General features: G+C 36.1%; 1 protein-coding gene across 2 annotated transcripts; it reads right to left on the bottom strand.

The window, feature by feature from the left end:
- Positions 1–279: 279 nt before the first annotated feature.
- On the bottom strand, positions 280–18,794 carry LOC107896948 (prolyl 4-hydroxylase 1). Of its 2 annotated transcripts, XM_041079210.1 has the most exons (12): positions 18,527–18,794; positions 18,050–18,097; positions 16,784–16,849; positions 16,570–16,622; positions 15,813–15,878; positions 9,984–10,058; positions 9,113–9,187; positions 3,020–3,090; positions 2,876–2,927; positions 2,665–2,754; positions 1,249–1,341; positions 280–782 (listed from the first exon to the last, which is right to left on the bottom strand). In XM_041079210.1, the coding sequence occupies exons 1-12, from the start codon at positions 18,588–18,590 to the stop codon at positions 675–677; spliced, it is 861 nt and encodes a 286-aa protein (XP_040935144.1). In that variant the 5' UTR covers positions 18,591–18,794; the 3' UTR covers positions 280–674. The 2 variants fall into 2 exon arrangements, with proteins under 2 accessions (XP_040935144.1, XP_040935145.1); XM_041079211.1 differs by lacking the exon at positions 15,813–15,878 and having other exon boundaries at positions 18,527–18,789.
- Between the last annotated feature and the right edge of the window lie 598 nt (positions 18,795–19,392).

Raw genomic sequence — 19,392 nt, 5'->3', positions numbered from 1 at the left:
ATATTTCAATTCTACACTTTATACCTACCTCACCATGTGCACCATGGCTCGGTAACTTGACAAAGGGGTAAACTGGAAGTGCTTGGGGAGTATGGATCCATTCAAATCCCAACCAAAAGCACCACCACTACACAGCACTTAGTTCAAATGGGAGAGGTACGAGAATACTAGCATTGATATGTTCATAATACTTGTACCAAGGTGACAAGGTCCCTTGCATGGTTACTACACACATCACTGGAAGTAAAGATATCGAAGGATTAAAAGACAGCAAACTCCTCCTGAAAAATGTTAGAAATGACCCATTCCAAATCACCATCAAGTATGAGCAAGGGAACTATTGTTTCCGAAAACAACATAATAGAAACTTTTGTTCTTGGGTTGGGGATGGCAAAGAGGGGTAATTATGAAGAGCATCAAAGTAAACTCCTAAAACAGGTCCAAAAATTTAATAATGCAACTATACCCAAGTGTTCATTTCTCAAGCTGTAGCCTATTCTTTATATGGTATTTTGATCGTCCATGGGTCACCAAACTCAATTTCTGGTATCTAGGCAAATACTAACTTCCTACTTTAAGAGTAAATTATTACTCATTCCCTAAAGCATTAGATGTGAATTTCTAGACATAGTAAAACAGTAGCCCCCTATCTGTGTGTATATATATATGTAACATCAGAAAGTAGGTTTTTGCCTCATCCATTTTGTTGCAGACCATTTTTCTCCTGATAAAACTTCACATCCTCCATGTATGCTATTTGGATCTGACTGTCCATCTAGTCCCTAACAGAAGCAAGCAATAGAAACAACAAAGTTAACAAAATCAGTGAAATCTTTCTAAATTAATCTAAATCTGGGTAGTATATAAGAAAATATACCTTTAGCATATCCAATAGATATCAGTCAAGGCAACAAAACAAAGTCAAACTTAATGATCGTATCATATCGTTCATGATATCGGAGTCTCCATGATGAACAAAAATCATTACACTTAATGCAACTAAAATCAGAAATATTCGTAAACACTATTTTCAAACCAATCTCAACATGACCAAGTTTATAACCCTTGAGATATGTCAAAGTAAAACTCACAAGAAATTAAACAGAAAAATGAGAAACCTCAAGAGATGTACTGTAAATTACTAATAGAGAAAGAAAAGTTTTAACGAATGAACAAAGAAAAGTTCATGCATACAAAGGCATGCAAACAGGCATTTTTGAATTTACGAAGAAGAGCAAGGAAACGTACCATGCTCCAGAAGAGCACTGCATCTCCTTTGATCGGTTTTACAGACATCCCCTTCACAGTCTTCCCACCACAGCTACAATCGCCCGTACCAGCCTGAGATTTTAAATCACAAGTTTAACAAACCAATACCATGAAAGATATAACATTGAAGGTATTGTCAAAGAAAAGTTGACAAATAAAAACAGTCAACAAATTTTAAACAAGAAGATTCAACGCAACATCATACTAAATATTGAGTGACTGGCAATTATGAACAATGACAAAACAAAATTGTTATGCAAGGCAAAGGCAAAGTATTTTGACTTATACAAGGGGCAAATATCTTGAAGAAAATTCAAATAGACTTGAAGTAGCTAGAGACAATAAAGACATGAAAGACTAAATATACCTCTCATTTGGCCAAATAAATAATAATAATATACCTCTCATAGGATTAATATCTAAATATTAGAAGTTGAGGAATTAAATACGAGCTGCCACAAGAAAATCAACAAAGACATGAAAGACTAAATAATATACCTCTCATTTGGCCAAATAAATAATAATAATATACCTCTCATAGGATTAATATTTAAATATTAGAAGTTGAGGAATTAAATACGAGCTGCCACAAGAAAATCAACAAAGAGGTCGGCCAAATTTCTTACTTGTCTCCATTATTTTTAAAACAATCCACTAGCTAAATCATATCGAAACCTGATAAGCCTGGAAAGCAGGTTGTCCAGTTGCAGTGTAGAATAAGATCATTTCAAACACAAATATTTCTTACTATTCATTATTCTAGACCCTACTTCCTCATTACTTGTCCAACCGTTTTCAAGAAAGAGCTAATTCTTATACTTCTCCTCTAGTATTTATTCACAGTTATGACTGCAAAAATCTTTTCATATAATAGATTATAGTTGGAAGTAAACCAACATTGTGGGGAGAGAAGGAAAGAAATGAAGAATGCTAGTGGGTTTGAATCTGGTCTTGTCCATTGGACTATTATATCTCCATAATTCCCCAACTCCACTGCCTTCCTCAGGAAACATTGAAATCTGTTTTTATGTCATTGCCTTCAAGTAACTGACTTCCTCACTTCCAAAAAACATTTTTCCATCATACTCTAATTATAACCCTAATTTTCATCCATTGAACCTAATCAACTTTCATTGTTACTTTAAAACCAGTTTCCAGTGCTTACCCTTGACACCCATTAACAGATTTCAGCAAACTTCTGTGCTTACTCTTTCTAGAGCAAAAGCATCTATAAATTGCCTATGCATGTCGAGCAAAGTACCAAAGGCATATTGACAGTTATTTCTCAAAATACCTATGAAAAGACAAATAAGTTGAATGTCTCTTTACATGCAATAGAAGCACCAGTTACCTAATATGATTAATCACGCAGGTCACTTAAAGAAAAGGAATTACCATGGGGAAATATGTTTCTCCCCCTTCAACATCATCACTTAGATACATAAGCATAGTTGCTATTCTTTGACCACCGCGCTTCAAGTTAAACTGAAAAAATAATAATAATCGTAAAGAAATGGCTCGGGATTTCTCCATATCATAAGAACAGATATATCTGACACAACCAATAAATCCACCATGAAAATTATGGGAAAGGCAGATAACTTACAGTATCAGAAAAATAATCATGATGGGGCTTGTAAAACTGATCCTTTTCATACCTGTGCTGCATTAAATGTTAGCCTTGATAAAGAACATATCAGTTCTCTTTCTTTTGAGCAATATTTTACAGATATTGAAGTCAGAGACCCACCTTAAAACTTGGATAAGCTCTCCATTTTCAGCTGGTATTTGAGAAAATACAGAAATCCGCTTTTCAATTGCCTTTCAGTTCAAAGGAAAAAGAAATCGAGGGAAAACACTCAGTTACAATCTATTAGATAATTGCAGAAGATAGATGCAAACACTTCAATTGCTAGAATGGAAACATGCATGCAGAAGAAAATTCATCCAGAGCTGCTTTAAACTTATGGAAAAAAAAACATCATAAGCTGATCAAAGCTATTTCTCATATTTATATATATATATTTCCAAGTTGGCATTCACTTTCTATTTGCCATCTAAAGGGGAGAATATGTTTCTGAACTCCAAGAGTTGCAGCCAGTATATCAAGTGCCAATGTTTGCAAAACCATACTGTTAAGTGTAAGTCCTCAGAGAAATAGATAAACTCGTAAACAGCTGCTTAGTAGTTATCAACAGAAGAAAGAGGAAAGAAAGATATATCTTAAACACATACCATGGAAACAAGGGCATAGTTCCTTCAGGTAAATGAGAACAAGAGCTTTGCAAACTTTTTTGAAGAGCTTCTGTGAGTGGGAAGTTTTAGAAACTCTCTCTTAGCCCATGAAAGAATTTCAGAGCTTACTAACAAGGAAATCATATAAGCCATGGGAGGTTTAGGGAACAATGAAATCAAATAACCAGGGGTTCGTCTTTCTACTTGTTGCCAATCTGGCGGGAGCAGAGTTTGACTCATTTTTGTGATCATTCCATGCCATGTATCAAAAGTTAGTCTCTCCCCGATGGTCTCCATCCACAGGTGAGATTAGTTGTAATGCCATTTTTGGCACTTCATTAAATATGCAATCCTGGCAACACCTACCATCGATGTTCCCATAAAACACGCTATAATATATGGTAGTCTTGTAACTATATGTCAATTTGTACTGATGCTTGTGATTGTTTTTCCTTGGATACTAATAGATGCATTGTTGAGAATCTTTTGATTTTTTGATAGCATTAATTAGTATCTTTAGAGACTACAACTAATTTTTAGAGATTCTAATTAAGGGATATTCTTTCCTTAAGTTGATTCAATTTTCATGTATATATAGTTGTACATATTTTAGGAAATACATACTTTGATAGAGTTTTTTCCTCAATATATTAGATTATTCATCTCTAATTTCATCATGGTATCAGTTTTTTATCCTATTTTTGGGATTTTTTATTTCTGATTTTAAATTTTTTTCCAAAACCCCAAGAAACTCAAATTTGGTACTTTCCACCCTAGCCCTATTTTTTTATCTCACCGCCCCTACCATTGGAGTCGACATCCACTCGCCGACGAAACCCCAAACTCCGGTGACCAGCAAACCCACAAGTGGGCGCCACGTGCCGTCGCAAGTTTTTGCAACTCCATTTCACGCGCCATGCGTGGACTCCACCTACTGCCGCCGTGTTTTTTCCGACGCCTTCGCTGTGCTCTCTGCTTTCTTCCGATTATTCTTCTCTAAGTGGTGATGTGTTTTGGCTAAGTTTTTTTTTTGTGTGGGATTTTTTTTGGTTTTTTTTTTTTGTTCTAATTGTGCAAGCAGATTTTTTTGGGATTTAGTTGTTTTTTCCAGCATTATGTCTACAGACGAGAAGCATGTGATTACAACCGATAATCCCTCGTTGCAAATTAGCCCTATGAAGCTTGATGGTCATAATTACTTTACTTTTTCAAGGTCCTGCTTGTTGTTTATCAAGGCCCATGGCTTGCAGGGATATATCACCAGTAAATCGTCGAAACCTGAGCTCACTGATCCAACCTTTAGTCAGTAGGATTCAACGAACTCTCTTGTTATGGCATGGCTTATCAACTTGATGCAACCCCATATTTCCAAAATTTATTTGCTGCTTGATACTGCGGAAAAGATTTGGAATGTTGTTGCTCTCACATACTCTTGTGTTGGGAATGATGCGCAAACTTTTGAAATTCGTAATAAGGTCCATGGTACAAAATAGGGGGAGCTAACGATTTCTCAATATTTTGCCGAATTATGTGGGTTGTGGCAGGAACTTGATTATTATCAATATTTTCAAGCGAATTGTGCCAAGGATGCCGAAAAATTTCAGAAGATGGTGGAAAAGAAACGTGTTTTTGATTTCTTGGTTGGGTTAAATACCAAATATGATCAGATTCATGGTCAAGTTCTTGGCAAGACTCCATTCCCTTCTCTCTATATGGCATACTCCAATGCACAACAGGAGAAGAGTCGTCATGTTGTTATGCTCTATAATCCACCTTTAAAAAAAGCTGGCCTCATTGCTAACCAGGATGATAAGTCTGCCAAGGATCACTTGACGTATGACTACTGTAGAAAGCCTCGGCACACTAAAAATTCGTGCTGAAAGTTGCATGGTCGCCCCACTCGAGGTCGTGGTGGAAAACGAGGGGGTAATTCTCGGCCTCAAGCAAATTTTTCGAACTCTGTAACAACAGAGGATAAGTCCACTTCTGATGGAAGTTTTACCTCGAATGAGATTCAACATCTTCGACACATCTTGTCTCAATTGGACTCTACCTTGATTGCCAAGTCTAATCATGCAAACTCAGGTATTGTTTTAAATGCTACATCTACTTCTTGGATTATTGATTCCGATGTGAACAAACATATGACAAGGTCAAACAAAAGCTTATTTAACTATACTACTTGTCCATCTAAAGATAGTGCGCGACTAGCCGATGGCTCCCTTACCTCCATCTCTGGAACAGTTTCTGTTGTTTGTACTCCTAATATCACTTTATCCCCTGTCCTTCATGTCCCAAAATTCCCAGTTAACATTTTATCTATTAGTACTATCACTAAAGCCTTGAATTGTAAGCTTGAATTCTTTCCCGATCACTGTGTTTTTCAGGACCTCCAGACAGGGAAGACAATTGGCAGTATTAGATTGTGTGATGGCTTATATATTCTGGATCGATTGTCCAAAATGTCTCAAGCATTATTTGGAAACAATAAATTTGTCAACCGGGAGATTATTTAGTGGCATAGGTCGTTAGAACATCTATCATTTACTGTTCTTTCCAAGATGTTTCCTAACTCAAAAACTCAGGCTAGACTCTTTAGTTTGTGATGCCTGTGAGTTTGCTAAGCATATAAGAAACAATTATCCTTTGCATAATAATAGAAGTACTGTTCCTTTTGAGATTATTCATTCGGATGTCTGGGGCCTTACTTGCTTTACATTTTTATCTAGTAATCGTTGGTTTGTTATTTTTATTAACTATTGCACTCGAATGACATGGGTATTTTTATTAAAAAGTCCAAAAGTGATGTTTTCTCGTGTTTTTGTTCTTTTCATAAATTGATAACTACTCAATTTGATGCTAAGGTTAAGATTTTGTGAACTGATAATGGAACCGAGTATAACTTTAAGGATTATTTAGAATCGTATGGAATTTTGCATTAGACTAGTTGTCCAGGTACAAGTGCTCAGAATGATGTCGTCGAAAAAAAAAATCGGCATCTTTTGGAAGTGACTAGATCACTTATGTTCACTATGAATCTCTCAAAGCCTTATTAGAGGGATGCGATTTTGGTTGCGGCTTATCTTATTAATCGAATGCCTCTTCGGGTCCTTGATTTGAAAAGTCCCATAGAAACCTTACAGGACAAGACGGATTACCTAGTTTCAACGGTCTTTGGTTGTGTTTGCTTCGTTCATCTTCGACATGGAAACAAACTAGATCCTCGAGCAGTCAAATGTGTTTTCATTGGATACTCTCCCACACAGAAGGGTTACAAATATTATCATCTGCCATCTAGAAAGTATTATGTAAGTATGGATGTAACATTTTGCGAGGATGAACCCTACTTTTCTTCATCACACCAATCTCTTCAAGGGGAGGTTATGGAAAATGAAAGGATGACACCTTGTTATATTACTCTTTCGCGGGAAAATTTAGTTCCCATAGAGACTCTGGTTCAAAAGAAAACTAGTGGACGGTTGTAGGATAGGCCTGATTTAAGGACATAAATTAAAAAAGGCAAGAAGGAAGATGTCATTATACAATCTACTTTATGCCCTGACTCTTCATTGCCAGGTGAGTCTTCTTTACCTCCATTTGCTACTGATTTGGAATTACCAATAGCCCAACGAAAAGATGTTAGAACTTGCACTTTACATCCTATCCCTAACTTTGTCTCTTATGATTCCTTATCCACATCCTATAGAGCTTTTGTTTTGTCTTTGTTCTCTATGTCTGTTCCACAGGATTGAAGAAAAGCTATCACTGATTCAAGATGGAAAAAGGCTATGATTGAAATGAGAGCTTTAGCAAAAATGAGACGTGGGAACTGGTTAATCCTCCTAAAGGGCAGAAAATGGTTGGCTACAAATAGGTGTTTACTATCAAGTATAAGGCTGATGATTCAATTGAAAGATTCAAAGCCAGATTAGTAGCACAAGGATTCACTCAAACATATGGAGTGTATTATCAAGAAATATTTGCTCCAATTGCTAAATTGAACACAATTAGTATCCTTTTATCGTGCGCAGCAAATCTCGACTAAGACTTACAACAATTTGATGTAAAGAATACCTACCTGGAAGAAGAAATGTATATGGAAGTTCCTCCAAGATTCGAGGATAAAAATACTCAAGGGAAGGTATGTAAACTGAAAAAGGCCCTATATGGACTAAACCAATTCCCAGAGCCTCGTTTGATAGATTTAGTAAGGCCATGGTGTCATTTGGCCACCAACAAAGTAATGTTGATCATACCCTCTTTATAGAACATCACAAAGGTATAATTACTCTCCTTATAGTTTATGCTGATAACATAATTATGACAGGAGATGACAAGGAAGAAATGACTCGGCTTAAGAAACAATTGGCTTAAGAATTTGAAATCAAAGACTTGGGAAAGTTACAATATTTCCTCGGAATAGAAATGGCCAGATCGAAAGAGGAAACTTTTATTTCACAAAGAAAGTATGTCTTAGATTTTCTGACAGAGACTAGCATGTTAGGTTGCAAACCAGACGAATCATCTATTGAGAGGAATCACAAGTTACAAGCAAGGATCGATGAAACGGTGGATAAAGGGAGATATCAAAGACTCGTCGGACGTTTGATTTATCTAGCCCATACTCGACCTGATATAGTCTATGCGGTTAGTTTGGTAAGCCATTTTATGCATGATCCTCGCGAAGCTCACATGCCGGCATTATTGCAAATTTTATGCTATTTGAAGTCTACACCGGACAAAGGTATTCTCTTCAAAAAAAAAAGTCATCTCAAGATAGAAGTATTTACAGATGCAGATTGGGCTAGCTATCTTGATGACAAGGTCTACAGCGGGTTATTGTACTCTTGTGAGAGAAAACTTAGTCACTTGGAGAAGCAAGAAACAAACTGCTGTGGCTCGATCAAGTGCAGAGGTTGAATATAAGGTCATGACTCAAGGTGTTTGTGAGCTTTTATGGCTACAAAAAGTATTGGAAGAGCTAAAGTTGTTGAACAAAAATGGATCAACCTTGTACTGTAACAACAAGGCGGCCATTAGCATAGCTCAAAATCCAGTATAGCATAATAGAACCAAGCACATCGAAATAGATCATCATTTTTTCAAGGAAAAAGTAGCCAATGGTGCTTTAAGTCTATCTTATCTAGCATCTGAAAAACAATTGGAGGATGTTTTTACTAAAAGGCTCAATTGTAAGACTTATCATAATCCTTTTTGCAAGTTAGGCATGCAAGACATCTATGCACCAACTTGAGGGGGAGTGTTGAGAATCTTTTGATTATTTGATAGCATTAATTAGTATCTTTAGAGATTACAACTGATTTTTAGAGATTCTAATTAAGAGATTATTTCCTCAAATTGATTCAATTTTCATGTCTAATAGTTGTACATATTTTTAAGAAATACATACTTTGAGAGAGTTTTTTCCTCAATACATTAGAGTATTCATCTCTAATTTCATCACGCATTATGCATCAGCAAAATCTAGAAGGATTAAAACATTTAGGATGGATCAAAATCATTCTCTTGGCTCCCTAGATTACCCTCATCTAAGAATGGACTGATGATATATAAATTTATGTTGGAGGGAAGTAACTTGAAAACTAACCTGTATCATTGGATACTTTTTGTCTGTTGGACTCAAGAACATACCAGAGCTTGTCCTGACATTACTCTTAATTCCCTGAAAAACAACAGCTGCAATAAGATCAATTCTTCCTATGAAAAATATGGTCTTAAAACTATAAGTAATTGGCCAAAGGTAGGAAATATATATTTTTATAAAACTTACAAATATAACTGCCTTCATAGAGCATCATTATTCAAAGCATTAAAAACTTAAAAAATAGCAACACAAGTGGAAGAGTCCTTTTTGAAGTTTGGCTTGCAGGAATATGTAAGAATATATATTTTTTAATGTACACTAGAATGCATGATGCAGCTAAAGAAGGTAAGTTAATCCACCCAACTGCCAGACTCTAAACTCAAAATATTTAAGAGTTCTTCATGCTTAAGTATCCTTTCTAATGAATAATGAGAAAGAGGGCCCTTCATCTTAGTGAACCCTTAAAGTAATGGCAAAGTTTGATTGGTCAGTAGAAGCACCTATGTAGTAGTGCTGGTATGCTTCTTAATAATGTTTTCAAGTCAAACCCACTTCAAAATATGTGAAATAAGGGCTGGTATGCTTGAACGTTTTCATAGAGTCTTAAAGGATCATATGCTCCTAATAAAGAAATCTCGAATTCAGAACAAGACAATATCCATTCACTAACTTCCAGCGAACTTTAAAAAGTGGATATTTTACGCATCACACATTACCCAAAAAAAAAAAAACCTACATGCAGACATAAGCATATTTAGATATATGACCTCAATAAAATATGAAACCTGATGTATCATCAAGAAATTAACATGCCCAAAAACTTTTTACACCATTAGCAAGTAATTCAAGGAAAAAAAATAGTTTTCAGATGTACCTTCCCAGTTTTTACATCTACCACAGTGGAAACTTGAAGTCGAGGGCGGGCAATGGCTCTAAGGTAGTCACATTCCTGCAGAGAACAAAACAGTAGGTTTAACACTCTTTCGTTGAATTACTTATAAATATAGTATTTCCAAACCACTCAACTTAGCGCAATTTGATTGTGTTATGCGCCTTGGCGTAAGATCTAGTCACAGGTCTAGACGAGAAAGTATCCTTGCTTCGACCTATGGTTACTCAAAGGCAGATTCGTCTTTGACTGAACCCCCTACCCAAACTAATGTTTGTGATAAAAAATAAACTCCCCTTTTATTTCATATTGGCAGCCTTTTTATAGGCTGTTAATTACAAAGGAAAATCCTAATCTAATTCCTAATTTAAAGTCCTAATAGAATTCCTAATTTAAAGTTTATAAGGAAATAAAAAACCTAGTAAAACTAAAACTCCTAAAGAAATTAAATAAATGTAGAATTCTAATTCCTATTCCTTCGTTGATATTGTTTTCCAATGAAAACATCTGTATCATTACTCCCCCTCTCGGAGTTGAGCTTGTCCTCAAGCTCAAATTCAGGATAAGCTGCTCGAAAATTATCAATTGGTTCCCAAGTGGCATCTTCTTGAGGACATCCTGCTCATTGCACTAATAGTTCCCGCCGACCCCGATTAAGCCTGGTATTAATAATAGCTTGTGGAGGAGGCAAGACCTTGCCATCATATACTAAGGGCAAGTCTCCTACCGCATCTGGTTGAGGTCCCTTGTATTCTTTGAAGAAAGAAACATGAAATACATCATGTATTCTGCTGCCTATAGGTAATTCAAGCTGATAGGCCACTGATCCTATTTTGTTCAAGACTTTAAAAGGACCAAAATATTTTGGCAATAACTTGTGATGCTTCTGTTTAGTTATCGTCAATTGTCGATACTATTGAAGTCGTAACCAAACCCAATCCCCGACTTTAAAATTCAACTCTTTGTGCCCCAAATCATAAGTGGCTTTCATTCGTTGCTGAGCTTGCAAGAGTCTATCCCGAGCATTGTGTAAAAGTGCATCCCTATCTTGTAGAGCCTTATCCACAGCTTCAATATAAAAGTGCATCCCTATCTTGTAGAGCCTTATCCACAGCTTCAATCCTTGTAGAACCAGCTGAATAGCAGAGAAGTCGAGGTGAATCCCTACTGTATACTAATTGGAAGGGAGTGGCCTTTAGGGCAGTGTGATATGAGGTGTTGTAGCAATACTCAGCCCATGGAACCCAATCGACCCACTGTCGTGGACGATCACTAGAGAGGCATCGTAGGTACATTTCTATTGTTCGGTTAACTACCTCTGTCTGACCATCAGATTGGGGATAGTATGCTGAGGAAAAAGCGAGCTTAGAACCACTTTGACGAAATAATTCCTTCCAAAACAGGCTGAGGAAAACTTTATCACGGTCTGAAACTATGGATTCCAGCAAGCCATGAAGTCGGAATACCTCTGTAAAGAAGACGGTAGCAACAGATATAGCAGTAAATGGATGGGACAAAGGTAAAAAATGAGCGTACTTCGACAGTCTGTCCACAACCACCATAAGTACCGATTTCCCTTTTACTTTGGGTAGACCTTCCACGAAATCCATAGAAATATTAGCCCAAACATGTTGTGGTATTGGAAGAGGTTGAAGTAAACCTGCGGGCTGTAAATTTTGCCATTTGTGGTGTTGGCATACTAAACAATGTTGCACAAATTCTGAGGTTGCAAGCTTCATTCCTTTCCAAAAAAAATCTTGGCGAAGACGATGCAATGTTTTCAATTCCCCTTCATGTGCCATAGCATGTATAGAGGAGATAAAAGTGAGAATAATTGGTGAGGTAGGTAAAAGGTACAACCTCCCTTTGAAGAAAATCAACCCATCTTGTGCAACCCAATCGGGCCCCAACTCTCCTTGTAGAATTCTTTGCTGGAGTTGTGATAATTCTGGGGAAGCTTCTATTTCTCGTCTGATGGCTTTAAGAATTTCAACTTGAGGGAATGAAACAGTCATGAGGTGTGGTAAGTCTTCGTCTTTTCTAGGTAAAGCATCTGCAGCCCTGTTCAACTTCCCTGCTTTATATTCCACTCAAAAATCAAACCCCATTAGCTTGCTGATCCAATGTTGTTGTGGGAATGTCGTAAGTCGTTGGTCTAACAAATACTTAAGACTGAAGTGATCAGTACGGATGAAGAAATGCCTTCCCCAAAGATAGGGTCGCCAATGAGTCACTGCCTTTGCCAAACCAATTAATTCACGTTCGTAGGCAGCCAAATTAAGGTGTCGATCTGCAATCTTGCAACTAAAAAAGGCAATGGGGTGTCCCTTTTGCTGTAGAACAGCTCCAAACCCGCTGTCCGAAGCATCACATTCAACCACAAATTCCTCCGCAATGTTGGGTAATTGCAAAACTAGGGCTGCTGAAAGAGAAGTTTTTAATTGGATGAAAGCAACATCAGCTTCCTTAGTCCAGTTGAAGGCATTTTTCTTTAGAAGAGATGTTAAGGGTGCAGCCACTTGTCCATAATTCTTGATGAATTTTCTGTAATATCCTGCCAACCCAAGAAAGCCTCGTAGAGCCTTGGTAGTTTTAGGAGTTAGCCAATCGGTGACATCTTTAATTTTAGTGTGATCAACCTCGACCCCTTCACCATGGATGACATGACCGAGGTAGGTTACCTGAGACTCTCCAAAGAAACACTTGGATTTCTTTAAGAACAACATATTATCCCGCAAGAGTTCAAAAACTAATCTTACATGATGCATATGTTCAGTCCATGTTTTGCTATAAATTAATATCAAAGAAGACTAAAACAAACTTACGCAAGTAAGGGCGAAAAATGTCATTCATCAAACTCTGAAATGTGGAAGAGGCATTGGTAAGCCCGAATGGCATGACAAGAAACTCAAAGTGTCCATGGTGGGTTCGGAAGGCTGTCTTTTCCACATCAGTAGTTGCCATTCTAATTTGAAAATATCCCGATCGTAAATTCAATTTTGTAAAATATTTTGTCCCATGAAGTTCGTCCAACAATTCATCCACGACAGGAATCGGATATTTGTCTTTAACAGTGCAAGCATTAAGCTCTCGATAATCGATACAAAAATGCCATGACCCGTCATGCTTCTTTACTAATAGTACTGGAGAAGAGAATGGTGATCTACTGGGTCGAATGATTCCTTGTTGTAACATTTGGTCACACTACTTCTCAATCTCATCCTTTTAAAAATGTGGATATCGATAAGGCCTGGCTACAATTGGTCCCGTTCCTGGTTTGAGAGTTATACGATAGTTACATTTGCGGTTAGGAGGTAACCCAGACGATTCTTGGAATAAATGCGCAAATTCTACCAGTAGCTTATCTAATACTCTATTAGTTAAATCCTGTCCCTGTATCAAGCTGAGTCGTGGAACGTCCTCTGGGTGCTGCCCTTGCCAAAGTATCTTTTTCTTGTTTACTGCAAACTGCATAATTAAGGAGTTGAAATCCCATAAAATTGGACCAAGGGTACACAACCATTTAACCCCCAAAATCATATCAAACCCTTCTAATGGTATTGTATAAAAATCAGCTTGAAAGTTGTCATTGGCCACAACGAACTGTACTAATTTACAAATGCCAATGTTAGGAACCCGTTCTCCGTTTGCCACACATACTTGCAACCCCCTTTTCTCTTGTATTTTCAGTCCCAATCTTGGCACTAGACCTTCGCGTAGAAAGTTATGTGTACTGCCTGAATCAACGAGAACTAACACTGTTTTTCCTGACACCTTTGCTGGTAGTTGCATAGTAGATAAATTGCAACTTCCTCTAATGGCATGTAAGGAAATTTCAAGATCATCTACCTCATCATCTTGCTCATCTTCAATATCTGGTACTTCTATCCAAAATAGCCTTTTACATTTGTGCCCCATGGAGTAAGACTCGTCACAATTATAACACAATCCCTTAGCCCTTCTCTCCGCCATCTCTGCTCGTGTCAATCTTTTGATAAATGGTGCGGAAGAACCTATTTTGCTGTTATTCCCCATTAGTTTCATTGTTTGTCCTCCTCCCTTTGCAAAGCTCTTAGTTGTTGGAATAATAGAATTGCTGCCAGTGTTTTGGGAAGCTGACCAGTTTAGATTGGTTTGAGATAACATCTTGGAAGAGACTTTTTGTTTCTGTTCCAAAGCTCGAGCCATATTCATTGCAACTCCAAGGTTTCCCGGTTGTTGCATCTCGATATCAATTCTAAGTTCCTCTACTAATCCAGCAGTAAAAAGGTTTACTTGTTGTCGAGGTTTAAGATCAGTAGTCCTAGCCAGTAGTGATTGAAATTGACGTTGATATTCTTCTACCGTCCCAGTTTGTCTCAAGTTTGCAAGTTCCCCCAAGGGGTTATTACTCATAGGTGGCCCAAACCTGACATGACAACACTCTCTAAAGCGCTCCCAATCCAGATTTGCCTCCTCTTCCTCGATTTGATCAAACCACAATTGTGCTTCTCCTAAGAGATGGAATGAAGCTAAGCCAACTTTGTCTTCTTCGTTGGTCCGCTGATTGTCAAAAAAATTTTCGCATCTTTTTAACCATCCTAAAGGATCACCAACACCATCATAAGTGGGAAATTCCATCTTGGAGTATCTTGGCACCATGCCCCCACCATATTGTGAATCTGAATTTCTTTTCTTGCCTCCACTGCTGCCTTGTTCTTCATTATTTTTTTCTAAATTCTCTTTCGTTGTCTTTTGGACCGAAAGAGATAAAATCGCCATCTGCTCCTCTAATGCTTGTTGCCTTGTAGCCATTTGTTCCATAAATGCCTCCAGCTTGGCTGTCAAAGTTTTTTCGTCACCCATGACAGCTGGCTCTGATACCAAGTTGTTATGCGCCTTGGCGTAAGATCTAGTCACAGGTCTAGACGAGAAAGTATCCTTGCTTCGACCTATGGTTACTCAAAGGCAGATTCTTCTTTGACTGAACCCCCTTCCCAAACTAACGTTTGTGATAAAAAATAAACTCCCCTTTTATTTCATATTGGCAGCCTTTTTATAGGCTGTTAATTACAAAGGAAAATCTTAATCTAATTCCTAATTTAAAGTCCTAATAGAATTCCTAATTTAAAGTTTATAAGGAAATAAAAAACCTAGTAAAACTAAAACTCCTAAAGAAATTAAATAAATATAGAATTCTAATTCTAATTCCTCCGTGGATATTGTTTTCCAATGAAAACATCTATATCAGATTGTTTTAGAATATTTAGTGCTCAATGAAAAAGGACACTTCATTCTCATTAAGCGGGTGATGGATGAAATGGGAAAGCACAGATATTCAAAAGGAGCTATTTACAGGGATCAGTCTTCTACCCTCCTGCCTTGGGAACAGACAACGATTGGCTTTCCTTACAAAATTTCTTTTACAGCCTCTAAATACATTTCCACTTAGCACTCAATCATTATAAGTATATTCTTTTCTCTTTCTTGCCACAACTAAATATATCTAACAATTCAAGACTCAAAACATCAACTTTTACTTTTGGCATTTTGTAGAGAGACATAACTCTGATTGGGGAATATTTAGCTGCATTTTTCTTACCATTGTGCGATGCAATCAACCATCCACTAAAGAATCCTAGGTTTGCAGCTAATGAATTTTTTCTCCTTCTTCATTTATTCATTTGTCCACAATTTCATATAAATATAAATCTTAAAGCTGCCAATATGCCCTAATCACATAGCAGTTAGCTGTTGTTCTATATCAGCTAGTCATTGCATGAATCAAACTGATAATGTGTACAATCAATTCTCAATCATGGATCACATACATACCTCATTGCTAAGGAAATTATGAAGTACAATTATTCGAGGTGACCAGCTTATTATTTCAAGTTTGACCTACATCATCAGAACAAAAAGTAAGTCAAACTTTTTTGTTTTTCATAAAAAAATTTGAAAGATGTAAGAAGAATTAACTTCTGGATCAGTTTCATACAAGTAGAAAACCTTAAAGTAAATCCAAAATCCAAATAGAGAGCAAAAGTAATTCATTTCCATCTACGGTTAAGTCCATACTCTGCCAGGCTCTAATATGCATAGAAAGGCTCCCACCTTCCTTTCTAACTTTGTATCAAAGTTTGCTCAATTTACTCCAAGTTGAATTATGAAAGAGCCACTCAACCCACGCTATTATATAAACAGTGAGACTTCCCAACCTCCTTTCCTCCATCAATCGCATTCAAGTTCAGGTATAGTAATTCCAATATAATTTGCGAGCAAATAAAACTCCACTTATAAGATAGGCAATAAGAATGCGTGATTGTTCTTGTCTGTATAAAGCCGTGCAAGTCTAAGTATGAATTATTCTGCAAATGGCTTAGAATATTTTAAAACAACAGAAGGCAGAGTCCAATGTACTAGTTATGAATGGAAATCTTTTAATATAAGCTTTCTCTATTCTTTTTGTTCTCTTTCTCCATCAAAATTTTAAAACTTAATTGATTTCATCAAAAAATTAAGGTTCATACTTATCCCTAAGATTTAAAAATGAAAGGTTAAAAGGATAGGCAATAAAGTACTAAAAACATACAACTCCAAGACGCAAAATTTCTGCTTCTTTGTCACCGTGCCAGTGACTCATACCTGACCAAAACAAAAATGTAAAGAGACAAAATAAATCAATGAACTTACAGAAAAAAAAATATACAACTTGGCTAAGATCAAAGATTCTTTAACTGAAGTTCAATTAGTTAAACAAATTTCAATTACTTTATTGTTTGTGAACCGAAAAGAACAATACTAACCTCTTGGCAACTTAAGATATCCATCACTCTGACGTCTATGTAATTTTGTAGTTGGAAAGTCATCACCTATTAAACATGTCCGATAAATTTAAAATATGTCTATATCATCAATGAAATTTTTCCAATGGTTATTCTAAGTAGCTATAAATAGATACTTCAATAATGAGTGAATAAAACAAAATATTTAAATAAAATCAAAGCTCCACAAAAAAGGGAGCAACGGCATTTTACAAGGATGAGTTCTCCAAATTCCCAAAAGATGCTTTTCTAATCATATCTTTTAAATTCAAATCATTCATTGGATAGGCCTGGTCAATACTAACATTTAATTATAGCAACCTGCAGTGGTCAAGCTCAAATGTAAAATCTATCAATACCATGCAAAAGCAAATCTTAGAAATGTAAATTAAGCCTACAAAGAAGTAAACCCGATTTTAGATGAGATTTTGAAATTTTCAGTGCTAAAGTTAAGGAAATAACTTAAATCCCACAAGTTATGGGTTTAGACTTGAAAACTAAGACAAAGGATGAAGTCAATAGATTATGAAACAACCAAAAATTCTATTGAAGACTGATTGAAATGTTGTTATAAAAGTTATTTATACAATTAAACATAACCAACAATTTGCCAAACCCTAAAATGCTAATTTATTGTAAAGCCTAATGGCTAAGTTTAGCCCATTAAAAGTTCAAAAATCTATCTGAAACATTGTACTGAAATAATAGTAGGAGGGATGCAAAACAATATCAAATAAAATTACGGTCTAAGGAAACATCAGAAAATGTTTTTGTCCTAAGAACAAAAAACTTACAACAGCTCTATAATTCTTGATCAGAGATACTTGGATATGGTAAAATCATAACTTCCCCCCTTTATTATGGTATTTCTTAAGATGATCCATAAACAGAAGCAAAAAGTCCCATATTTAAACAATTAAAGCCCCAATGTGGCTCGCTTAAAGATAATTTTTGGAAATTTTTACAAAAAAAAAAAAACTAGGACATTGTAATGGCTGGTTACTGGTTAGTAAAACTCAGACTGTTGAAGAGTCTTGTTCTACTCATTAAACCTATGAGGAAAAATATGAAATCTAAAAATAGTTATGTTGGATAGTTCATACATATGAAGAAAACATAACAAAGAAACTTCACTTTTATAAAAATCAGATTCTTGCACAATAACATAGAGGGGAAGCAAGTAATTAGAGAAACCAACATACAGAAAACTATATACTACCAAAAGATATTGAAAGATGAAAAGTATACCGTATGAATCTTCTAACCCGCGTATGAATGCTAGCTGAAACAAAGCCCCTGCATTTCCCAATATCATTAACACTTAAAATAACGATGAATCTATGCCTCAAAACAATTGAAAAATTCAATCCATGCTCATAAAAATTCACAAGCAGCTAAATTTGGAACAAATAGGATTAAATTATTAGAACCAAATCGCTAAAAATTGAAAACCAGCCAAGAAAAACAAGACCCCATTTCTAATCTCAACCAATTACATCTCTGTCGGATCAGCTAAATCTCCCTTTTGGAATGCATATTTCAAGGAAGAAAAGAAACCATTAAAAAAAGTGGGAAATCAACCAAAACATTAATTACACATAAAAGAACAAGAGCTAACCACCACCGTGTTTTGAAGTCGAAGGTTTTGCGAGTACAATTAAAACTTAAAAAAAAGATAGTTGAAAAAAAAAGATTTTTTTTTTCGAATCGAAGGGAAAGACATACCGATTATCATTCCAACAGTGACAAATGTTAACAATCCGAAAACAATTTTCATAGGAGGGGCCATGGCGTACGGAAGTTGGTGTCCCAAGAAGAACGTTGGAAGCAAAAGTAAAAGCAAATTGAGAAAAAAGAAGACCAACAATCTGGTTTCCACGCCCCTTGTATTTTCCTTCCCCGTTGTCTGTGTGATCTTCTTCTGTTTAAACTACTTTATTTATTTATATTTGCTTGGATCTACGGTCATCTTGCTTGTTTGTTTGTTGTTCATATGTTAAAAAAAAAAAGGGGGCAATGACTGTTAAACTTGTTGACTCCTTGTCTTCACTATTGAGTATCGCATTGACTAACAGTATAAAATTGGAAAAAGGTAAACTATAACCGGACCGTGAACTTCCTTTCTGTCGCTTCATTAAAAAAATTATAATTTTTACCGCAAAACTTTTCATTTAAATTATTAAATTATTTTAAAAAATTTATTCAAATTATTGGACTATTAATTTTTTAAAAAATTTCTCCAACGAGACCCAAATAATTATTGATACGGTGGATAAGTACCCATCAACAAGTAAAATAACATATTTTATATCTAAATCGATCTGATAGTCAATATCAGAGATCAGAGAAAAACTATTTAATTTTTTGTTTACAGGTTTGTAATGTCCAAAATTATTTCATAAAAAAAAAGAATTGTAGAACTTTTGATTTATGCAGGTAGTGTGAACAGAGAAAAAACTATCCCATACACTGATACGCATGGGTCGTGTAACTTACTGACTTAGGTCATGGTCGTGTCATAGGTCGTGTGCCAGCTTGTGTAAACCCTGCACCTAACACGTTTGGGGCACATGCCCGTGTCGGTTGCCTGC

The sequence above is a fragment of the Gossypium hirsutum genome, chromosome A10 (assembly GCF_007990345.1).
Source record: "Gossypium hirsutum isolate 1008001.06 chromosome A10, Gossypium_hirsutum_v2.1, whole genome shotgun sequence".
NCBI lineage: Eukaryota > Viridiplantae > Streptophyta > Magnoliopsida > Malvales > Malvaceae > Gossypium > Gossypium hirsutum.
This window is presented reverse-complemented; position numbering and strand designations above follow the sequence as displayed.